The sequence below is a fragment of the Eurytemora carolleeae genome, unplaced genomic scaffold (genome assembly GCF_000591075.1).
Source record: "Eurytemora carolleeae unplaced genomic scaffold, Eaff_2.0 scaffold148, whole genome shotgun sequence".
Classification (NCBI taxonomy): Eukaryota; Metazoa; Arthropoda; class Copepoda; order Calanoida; family Temoridae; genus Eurytemora; species Eurytemora carolleeae.
The window spans coordinates 113777-125554 of NW_019396061.1; the positions used below are offsets into that span (position 1 = coordinate 113777).

The 11778-nt window shown below is 32.1% G+C and overlaps 1 protein-coding gene across 1 annotated transcript in view; it reads left to right on the forward strand.

Moving 5' to 3' along the window:
- Nucleotides 1–576: 576 nt before the first annotated feature.
- LOC111708861 (uncharacterized) overlaps nucleotides 577–11778 on the forward strand; it is a 25985-nt gene continuing 14783 nt past the window's right edge. The window contains 2 exon segments of the mRNA XM_023482368.1: nucleotides 577–1071; nucleotides 9992–10104. Of these exon segments, the coding sequence (XP_023338136.1) occupies nucleotides 996–1071; nucleotides 9992–10104 (189 nt within the window). The 5' untranslated portion in view covers nucleotides 577–995.

Sequence of the window (11778 nt, forward strand, 5' to 3'; positions counted from 1 at the left end):
AATCATTTGCTTTATTAGACTCTGTAAGGATAGTAACACCCAAAAATGTAGTCTTTTTGGTGTATTTTTATGGTGTTAATTGACTTTTTGATCAAAACAATTCCAGGGGGGGGCAGAAATTTTTTTTTCGTTCTTCGCGCGAAATCTTGCCCCCCTCCCTGGCTAAAATCCTGTGTACGCGCTTGGCCTTGAAGCAATGGTTATTCTATAAATACAACAAGTTTTCTAACAATTCAGAAAACAAGTGAGTATGAATGATAAAGTTTTATAAATAGTTTTATAAAATTCTTTTCATTTTTATTCTAATCCTTGATGCTTTTCTTTAACATAAAAACGCCGGTAGAGAAAGACGAGGTTTAATAATATCTGTACTACAGGGTTTAGTCCCCCACCCCACCCCCTTCCATCCTCCAACTAAATTTGTTATTCATTAAATTTATAATCCACCAAAAAATCTTTATTTAAGGTTTAATTTTATCAAAAACAGTATCCCTCTAAATTCCCCCCCCCCTGAAATGCTCCCCTGCTCTCCGTACAGGGTGGAGTGTTCAGGTATAAGAGGGTTTAGTGGTCGAACAGCTGGCACCGGATACAGTGATGCGGGTTTTCTAAACGAAAACCTGATTTTCACTCAACCACCAGGTTTAAACCCTGAATATATATCAGCTGATTGATTGATTCAACTACAAGTTTACTAGATTTATTAGAGGCAAATGGAATCGATTAATTGATCTACATGTGGATAAGATCGATAGGTTGATCTTGTGGTGATTAGATTGAATTGTTGATACACAGGTGGATAGGCCGATCAATGGATTGATCTAATGGTGAATAGGATTGATTAATTGATCTTCAGTCAGATCAATTGATAAAGAGTGAACCTAATAAACTATGATGAACTGATCTCCTGGTAAATCAATAAGAGCATTGATCGATTCATTGATCTGTTGATCGTTGATCTTCTGTAGAAGAAGAGTAAGAAGGAGAAGGAGAGGATGGAGTCCCAGGACTATGAGCACTACAGGAATCTTACCCTTATGTTCTTCCTGGAGAAGCTCGTGGATAAAGGAGGTAGAGAAATAGCAGAAATAATATACATAAAAGAGAATTAAGTTTTAAATAAATTAAGTAAATGTGGTGAACTAAATTCAATAGCCAAAACACAAAAGCATATTTACATAAATATGTTTTCTATATTTTTAACTTGAAAATATCATTATAATTATTATCACCATCATCATTCTTAAATGTCGAAAAATTATTCAGGAACTTTTACTTTGTTAAATGCAATATTTCTTTCCTGAACTAGTTTCCTCAAATCCCGAGTTCCTCAAATCCTTAAATTAATTCTAGGCTCGTTTCTATTTCAACATAATCCAGTCCATGCACTGGTTTAGAATTAGGCTCAAATATTGCTTTGACCAACATAATTGTGTTAAAGCAATTGAGTCTTTGCCACAAACTCTGATTTTCTAATTCTTCATTTATCATTGCAACACAATGTTGTAGACCTTAGATATATCAAATTTTGAATTATGTGGGATTAGACAATCTAAGTTTGAAAGATCAAAGGTTAACAACATCGGGTTGCAAAGATAAAAGGATTAGAAAATTTTGAGTTTGTGGCAAAGACTCAATTCCTTCGAAATCATCTTCGGAATAGTTTGCTGATTTGACTGCTTTATCCTACATGAAGTAATGGTTTCAAGCAAACAAATCGGGAGACTTGAAAATAAAATGTTGTATATTCTTTGTATTTGTATTAATTTACAGGTGTTTTCTATAATCTGTATAATGATATTTGACCTTCGCCCTATATTTTAATATTTATCTTTTTAAGAAAAATTTTGAACAAATATAAATGTTATGATTCTTAAGATTCTTTTCATTGGTTTAGGATTATTAATTGACCAGACAAAAACAGGAACAAATCGTAAAAATTACATTTACTCTGTACGACTTGATCATATTAGATTTCATTTTTTGTAGATTAAAAATTAAACACCAAGGAAGAAATTTTTTGACACCCTTAAAAAAATTTAGGGCACAAAATTTGTGTTTAAATTTTAGGATTATGTTTTTAGCAAGGAAAGAAAACTTATTGCCAAAACATGAATTCCATTGGAAAATGATCTGGACAGGAATGTTTAGTGGATTGTGAATTGTGTACGCATTGCCTGTTAAACATTCTTTATTGATGCGTCATCATTGACCTCATTTAGTACAAAGGAATTGAGTGTTTGTCACAAACTCTAGTTTTCTAATCACTATATATTTGCAACCCAACGTCATAGACCTTAGATATCACTCCAGTATGCCGAGTTCATTAGCGCCTGATCCAATCAGGGTTCAGTGATGTGTTTGTTGTCTATTCTGAACCAATAGAAATAGTTTGGCGGTAACATCTATCTTTCTTTCTATTATCCAATCAGAGTTATGAATCCTTTAATCGGCGCTAACAGTAAATGGAAATAGTTACTTCTACTAAAACTATGGTGGTATTGAGATAAGAAAGTTTAAGTTTGTGTTAAATTCCATCTTGGACGATAATGTTTACGGGGTAAATTAATCGGGGCAAATACAAAATCAGATATTCAAACAAATTCAACCTTCTTTTCTAGAATACGAACCTGAGATTTGACGGTGCTAAAAACATTAAAAAAACCATTTTATTCTAATTCATTTATGCAACATTCTTTAAATCAAACAGCGTGTAATAATTAATTATAATCTTATCTACTTCTCAATTTTGTAAAATTATATTTACTTTATTCGGGCGTTAACTGAAAATTATGAAAATATTTTTCCTGAATTTTTCGTGTTAAATTAAATTCTCGTTCTTTTATCCTAGTTTTCTTGATCACGCAATCTTGGACATTTTTGAATTATTTCCGGTGGACAGAGTAAATCTTAAAAATAAACTGTGAGAAAACACCAAGTGTAGAAAAGGTTTCCAATATTTTCTATCCACCACCGCTTGTTATCTGAAATCGGATTTAAATATAAATATTTTCTCAAAGAACTTGGAATGGAAAAATCTAAGGAACTTAAAGAGACACAAACCACATTTGAGGTTCTCCACTGATTTATCTGATTTCTCAAAATCAAGTTTTGTTTAAAGGGACTGTAAGCGTAATTTTAAGGGATTCTCCATGCAAGGATGGCAATGTCCGATTCACAACAGTACCCTTCAAACCGTGATCTGATCAAAAATGTGAAATATACCGTCGTTCTTCATATTTTCCATTTCTTCTTTTACGCAAGAAATGCGCTAGTCACTTTCGCAGAGAAGCCGCAAATGAAGATAAACAGTTTAAAGAAACAAAAACATAGATATCTAATTTATACATTATCAGACAAAGCTAGTAAGGGTACCGTTGTAAATCTGGCATTGCCATTTTTGCATGGAGGATTAAGTAATTACGCTTACAGTCCCTGGTTTAAAGGAAGCGAGGATAGGATACATTTGCATAATATATTCATAATATGTTTCTTAATAAATACAATTAGACAAGTTTATCACCAGATTATGAATAATTACCTCATTTCAAATACAATTATGTTTATATTAACGTATATTATCATTAATATATATCAGGTCTATTGTAGAATCATTAAACCAATCTTTGTGACCCTTTCATGCAAAGATAGTAATGCCTGATTCACTACGGTACCTTTGAAACCTTTATCTGATCAATAATTTGGAAGATATTGTCGTTTTTGTAGGTTAAAAAGTGTTGAATTCTGATAAATTCTTTATGCTTTCCTGCAGTAGAAATGCACAATTCACTTTAGTCTAGAAACCACTATTGAAATAAATCATTTTACAAAATTAAAAAATATTGATATATAACATTGCCCTAATCGCAACTGACTATACTTTTATTTCCAACAAATTTCAAATTTATTCTCTGTTCAACGCGGTTTTCAAATATTAAATTTAAAATATTTATTTTCTGCTACTTCTGAAAAATTCCTCAAATAATCAATGTTTACGGGGTTAAAATGGCCTGAATTTTGTTGTGTTTTTAAAAGCTGTGTAAAATAATTATATTAAAAAATGTTCTCTAAAAACTGGAGATGTGTTTACACCATGGTTTGATTGCTGGCATAGACTATTCGTAGTTTTGAAAGACGTCTTGCAAATTTTAGATCTTTGATTTATTGCATTGAATGTTATGGTTTGTTTATCCAGCAGGTTCTAATCCTATTACTCTCAGGATTATATGCTTCTAGAAATTATAGGATTTGTTTCAAGTTTCAGTCAAGGTTTAATATGACGTCATTAATCACAAGTTTACTTGTAAATATCAGCAGGGACAGAACAGCTCATATTAGAGCACGGTAAACTGGTTCTGGTTTAACGTAGAGCACGGTAAACTGGTTCTGGTTTAACGTAGAGCACGGTAAACTGGTTCTGGTTTAACGTCAAAGTAAGCCTTAACTTTATAACCCATTTTCATCCAATTTTATACGTTTTTGGACAATATTTTGAATATTTAGGGATATTTTGTAATCATGATGATGATGATGATGATGTTTACAAGTTAAATTTTGGAGAAAATAAAAAACTTTCAGCTTTTAAATGAAGCATGTGTGTGTAGTTAAACTATTACAACTTGCTTTTTTTGTTTAAACTTCATGACGTCACAGATTCGAGAAAGAGTTTATGTCAACTTCAAACCTTTCTCTTACAGTAAATACAAAACCCTATTCTATAACAGTTGAATAATTTGGATTTCATCTAAAAAAGTTTATGTAAGTCAACAAAATTTTAAAACACTCCCTTTGAGGCTACTTTTTTGTGTCAGTTTGGGGCGTTAACAGTAATTTAAACTTCACGTGTATAGTTAACCTCTTGGAGTAAAAAGTGACGTTTGTTCAATGTTTTATAGGAAGGGTTTTAGAAGAGAACCAAACCATATTTTAGGATTGCTTAAACATGATATTTTTAGCAAACGAGTCGATATTTTGACCAAAAAACTGGTTTTGAACGAGCTGAGTTCTCATTTCTCCTTGGGCGAATTAATGTTGGAATTGAAACTAGAAAATACAGTTTCTAATCTCATCCCACACAGTATGCCTACTCTAAAATCTTCCAATTAGAGACATAATGTTAACCCCCCCCCCCCCTCCTTCATATTCACCTTGTCGGCCCTAATGGTTCATTGCATGCTTGCTTTGCAAGATTAAGGCGCCTTCAGTTTTTAATTTTAGGATCTTAAATAAAAACTGTTTGCTAAGTTATCAACACAAATCCCAAAATAAAAATCATTATCTATAGAAATCAGAATTTAAAATATTCTCTAGAGCATAATAATTAATAATTTTAACAAGAGAGGGGGGGGGGGTAGACTCTTCTATTAATCTATCTTTCTATCTATCTATATATCTATCTATCTATCTATCAATCCCTCTTATCTATCCTATGTCCATCTATGCATATATCTAGTAACCCCTCTATCCATCTATCTATTAATCTATCTATCTATCTATCTATCTATCTATCTATCTATCTATCTATCTATCTAAACCTCTGTATTTTTATTCCGTAAAATATTAATTGTTTTCAATGAATGAATGTTCAATGCATTAACAATGGATGATTATATCAAATAGATTTAAGAATTTGGAACATTGCTTTAAATGACTTATTTTTCATTAGTCAGCACATTTTTTATAAATTTTACAAATATCTAATGTTGATGCATATCAAATTGATATGAAATTTGATATGAATTTATTTGTAAAATTTGTCACACCCCTGCACTGCTCAGATCTTTCTCTTATCATCAAATTCTTTAAATTCCATCTCTGATTGCTTTAATCCAATCCTACTACAATGATCTTCCTGCTCTTATTTGATCAAACGATTTTCTGCAGAAATCCTACCCTGATACATAAACTTTTCTCCCTGAATTTCAATTCTATACATTGAAATTCGTCATCCTCCTTTATTGCTTAGGCATGAGATTATTAGAGCTAAGATTGATGCCTTGAGGCCTAGTTTCTACCCAGGCCACATATACCACATACCTTATAGGAATATACTCAGCATAGGCAATAAGTAATAAATTGAGTAGCCGGCCCCAGGGAGAAATGAATATTTCTAAGTGTAAAATGACCTGTGTCTGACCATGATATTTCGTGGATTTTCTGATGTTTTTGTCCCCTCGCATGTTTAGTTGCGCTAGGCTGGACCGACTCCTACGCAATCCTATTGTTGACACAATTTCAAGTATTTCAACAACAATGAATCAAGAATGATTTTGCTATTTCAAAAACTTACCATTGGATTGATAATGGTTTGTAAAGTTATAAAATGACATGCTGCCCTTTCGGAAAATTATCACGTTTTCCTTTAATTTTCGTACATGGAAAATACATCTATACAGGTTCATAAACTTAATTGGTCGACGCATTTATCAGTGGCACTTCTTTTTTAAAAAAAGGCGTTAAACGATTCTCAATGAAACCCTTTAAACCTTTTTTTGTAAGAATGACAGATATTTTTTTTTAAATCCTGAATTTTTCTTAATTTTTCTTTGTTGAAACACCGGAATTCTTAGAAATAGAATTTATCTGTTCACAATTTCTCCTTTATTACAGTTGCAAGGTACCGTTATAAATCGTTGGTGGCACTCGCTAAATTGTGGTTCATTAAAATTACATCAATGTCATTCTTTTTTTTATCAGTAAGAAAACTCCAATTTGACAGATTATCAATGCATTGATATTTTCCTTATCAAGACAAATATTATTTAGATATACTTATAGTTAATATAACATTTTATAACTGTGTTTACAGAAGAATTAATGGGATCGTTCTGTTTTAAAACTATGGGGGTTTAACGCCAATTATTGATGAAGCTTTTTATTTTTATTGGGAGTAACTCAGTTTTGTTTTATTCCAAGATCTAAGAACAATGTATCATTTACTCTCAGACAAATTAGAATCAATAGAAATTTAAACCCCTTCGGGATTCAATGATAAACCCGAGGGCGTTGAGAGTAAATGACATTGCTTTTTAAAGAGGGGATTCAATGATAAACCCGAGGGCTTGCAGATTTTGCGGATTTTTTTGCCTTTGTAGATTTTCAAGTTATCTTTCAATGAAAATATCCTGGCGGGATTAAAGAAAATTGTTTCATACCAAAATACCAGCTTTTTATAAAGGAATGATCAATTATAGCGAAGGTAAAAATAAACCTTTTCAAACCATAATTTCCCAATATTATCAGAGGTCAAAACTTTTATGTAAAATGGCGCTAATCTCCAACGATTGATCTCGATTTTCACTAAATAACAACAGTTAAATTTGAGAGTAAGTATTTGATCTATTCATTTTAGTTATCCCTGCGTGGCAGACCACCATGGGGATATCCAAGATGAATTATATCTAGGTCTGCAGCAGGGTAGGGATCAACGCTTGATCCTGAGATTCACAACAAATAAGTTTTGACCTCTGAGTCAGTAATAAAAATACTTTTTAAATAACCAATGATTAAAAATAAAGTCGAATATATCTTTTATTATTTTTTCTTTAAGATGTAACCAGAGATAACTAAGTACCCTAAACTAAACTAAAGTGCGGACTGCAGTACACTTACCGAAGACATAGCGGGTTTAGTGAGGGTGTAATAAATAAAAATAAAGCTAAACAAGCCCTTTGACCAATAATGTTGTTAATAAATATCAGTCTGGCTGAAGTACTAGTTATAAATACTAAGTTTCTCTTATCGTGTAATAAGAAAATCATGATCTAGTTCAATTAATTTGTAATTGTACGTTTACATTAATGCATAGGTGCAAAGCGGATTTGTATAGTAAGTAATTGTTTTAAAATTTGTCTGTTCTTTATCATAATAAATCTTTATAAAATTTTGGACTTGAGCATGTTTTAGTAAGACTTCGGGTTCATATAAAAATTTCTTATTTTCAGCATGTTTTCAATAAGAATTAAGATCAATAAAAAAACTTATCTCCTACACATCAGCAAGTTCATCTCCATATATAAACACCTCAGGTACCCATCAGCATGTTTTAAACAAAAACTCATCTTCATATATATTAACTCCTCAGCTACCTATCAGCATGGTTTTAAATAAGAACTCAGCCTTATATATAAACTCCTCAGCTACCCATCAGCATGTTTTAAACAAAAACTCATCTTCATATATATTAACTCCTCAGCTACCTATCAGCATGGTTTTAAATAAGAACTCAGCCTTATATATAAACTCCTCAGCTACCCATCAGCATGTTTTAAACAAAAACTCATCTTCATATATATTAACTCCTCAGCTACCCATCAGCACGTTTTAAGTAAGAACTCAGCAATATATAAACTCCTCTGCTACTCCTTAGCTCCATATATGTGTCCGTTGACACAAATGAATGATCTAACATCAGTATTCTTGTTCAGCTGTCAAAATATTGACAGTATAACCAGGGTTCATATATACATATATATATATATAGAGCTCGGCTTTAAAAGGGGGGGGGGCTATACGTGGTTCCCCATCCAAAAAATGGAATGTGTTATCTCAGGAAATTTAAGGGATGCGTCTTGTAGAAAATCATGAGTTCTTCCTTTTGTTATTTTATGAAATTTCATGTTCAGAAAGTTTGTCATTGAATCTAAATTCATGCAATCGGGAAACCTTGAAATATTCCTATCGTCCTCCCGCTTGCTGTCGAGACCAGAAACAATCTGAAATCGGAAATTTTAATCTTGAACGTTTGATCTCGATGTCCAATGTGGGCGCTTTTAAATTTAAATCTTTTAATTAAAGTTGTTCGCAGGGTATGACCACCAATGGATATCGAAGTAGAATTACATTATTCCGTGGGATTTACAAACAGTTAGAACCAGAACGCAATGTAATAGGAAGACGACATTATAGCAATAATCAAGTGTATTTGATTTTGTTACAACGCAAAAAGTATCTTGACACCCTGCAACTGTAAACAAAAAGTTTAAAATAAAATAACATTTTGTTTTGGTTTATTTCAGCATAATGTTTAATCAATAACAATAGATTAAAAGGATTACCAGTGTAATTATAGGGGACTTCCTTTTCAGAGTATCACAAACGATTCACAACCATTTTATATGATGGGATTTTTTATATCTTAAAGATTTAAACCGTAGTTGTTAATTTTTTTCAAGGATGACGGGTTCAGTTGTGAACACGTTTATTGTAATCTTCAATATTGATTGGTTACGTTACAACTAATTTTTTCTTTTGAATTTAGTTAGATTCTCATAATCAGAACGATTAAAAACCTTTTAAAGGGAGTGTTTTTTGTTAAATAGGGGCATATCCGATTCCCAATTGTACCTTTTAAACCTTTAACTGATCAATTCCGAACATTTTGAGCTTGAAAAGTGTTTATTTTTGACAATTTACTCCTTTGTTTCTGTTTAGTAGAAATTCGAAAGTCACTTTTAATAGAACCCACAATAGAACAATTTAATAATGAAGGGTGAGGCTCGGAACACATTCATGATAAAACGGGAGGCTCGGGACACATTTATGATAAAACAGGAGGCTCAGGACAATTAGGAAATTGTAATTCTAGATTGAGAGACCTTTCTTAAAATTCTCACTGGGCCACTTTTTGCAAATTATTTAATGCATTTCAAGTGCAAACTCAAAGCTATTAGAGGAGAAAAGAAGAAAATAAAAAGAAGAAATAAACTTTAAGAAATGAGAATTTAAATTTTCAACCTAATTTCCTATTGTAGTTTAGATAATGGGGTTTTAAGATTAGAATATTGTTTATCTTTGCATCTTATTATACTGCACAGTGCAGAGTATACAGTATTCATATTTATTTGCCGTTGTTCATGTACGTTAATACAATCCGGTCATGTGCAGCATTCTTTCTTGACATACCTTTATTATTATTATTATTATTATTATTATTATTATTATTATTATTATTATCATTATCATGACCATTATTATCATTATTATTATCTAGGTCCCCGAACTCTGCATGATCTGTCCTGTCAGTTTGGTACTCGAGGGTTCAGCAAGGAGATGAGACAGATTGCTGGAGGATCCCAGTCTGGACTTAGGAAGTTTTTACAACAGGAAAAGAGCAACCTAAACCTAAACTTGAACCAACCCCAAGCCCTTTCCTAGACACCTAAACATAAACATAGTTCTTTACAGCCAATTTATCCTAAATCCAAACCTTAACTTAAACCTAAACATAAATCAAATCTAAACCTAAGCCTAAACCTAAACCTAAACCTAAACCTAAACCTAAACCTAAACCTAAAACTAAAACTAAACTTAAACCTAAACCTAGACCTGGTTCTAAATCGCAGCTTTAACACAAACCTGACTGTAGGCCCATATTTACATTGAAATTAAACCTCTAAACCAGGAAGAAATCTTAACATGTTCCGCTCTGTGTCTGGAGTTTGAACATAAACATGAAGGGAAAGCATAGAATTTACTTGGAAACTTTAGAAAACGAAGAGAAAGAAAAGGAAAGTGAATTCTTAAAGAGAGAGGAAAGGGAAGGACAAAAGAGAAAAGAAGTGAAAGTAAAAAGAAAAAGGAAGATATGTCAAGAAAAAAGAGAAGAGAAGTCAAGAGAAAAGAGAAGTCAAGAGAAAAGAGAAGTCAAGAGAAAAGAGAAGAAAAGTCAAGAGAAAAGAGAAGAAAAGTCAAGAGAAAAGACAAGAAAAGTGAAGAGAAAAAAGAAGAGAAGTCAAGAGAAAAGAGAAGAGAAGTCAAGAGAAAAGAGAAGTCAAGAGAAAAGAGAAGAGAAGTCAAGAGAAAAGAGAAGAAAAGTGAAAAGAAAAGAGAAGAGAGGTCAAGAGAAAAGAGAAGTGAAGTCAAGAGAAAAGAGAAGTCAAGAGAAAAGAGAAGAGAGGTCAAGAGAAATGAGAAGTCAAGAGAGAAGAGAAGAGAAGTAAAGACAAAAGAGAATGAAAGTGAAGATAAAAGAGAAGAGAAGTAAAGAGAAAAGAGAAGAGAAGTCAAGATATTAAGGAAAGAGAATAGTGAAGAGAAGGGATTAGAAGAGAAAAAGATCAAATTTAAAGATTTAGCTGAGTCAATGTATGCAGATGAGGGATGTGAAACAATGTTTATCTAGTTATAAAGTTGGAGCTGGAACACATCAATCCGTCAAAAACCCTGAGATACGTTCCGTTCCTCTTTCTTGTGTGTATAGACACACACGTAAACATAGCTAGTCTTTAAACATTAGGTCAGCTGGAGAATGTAAGGATTGGAGGGGGGGNAATATCTGGGTGGGTTCGAGATACAAGGAACTATTTGCAGAGCTGAGATTTATGGATTATTATTTCGACTAAAAAATTGTTTGGTTTCTATTTCGACTAAAACACTATTTGGTTTCTATTTCGACTAAAACACTTTTTGGTTTCTATTTCGACTAAAATACAGTTTGGTTTCTATTTCGACTAAAGCAGTTTGGTTTTTATTTCGACTAAAACACTTTTTGGTTTCTGTTTCGTCTAAAACACAGTTTTGTTTCTATTTCAACTAAAACAGTTTGGTTTCTATTTCGACTAAATTACTGTTTGGTTCCTATTTCGACTAAAATACAGTTTGGTTTCTATTTCGACTCAAACAGTTTTGTTTATATTTCGACTAAAACACAGTTTGGTTTCTATTTCGACTAAAACACAGTTTGGTTTCTATTTCTACTAAAACACAGTTTGGTTTCTATTTCGACTAAAACACAGTTTGGTTTCTATTTCGACTAAAACACAGTTTGGTTTCTATTTC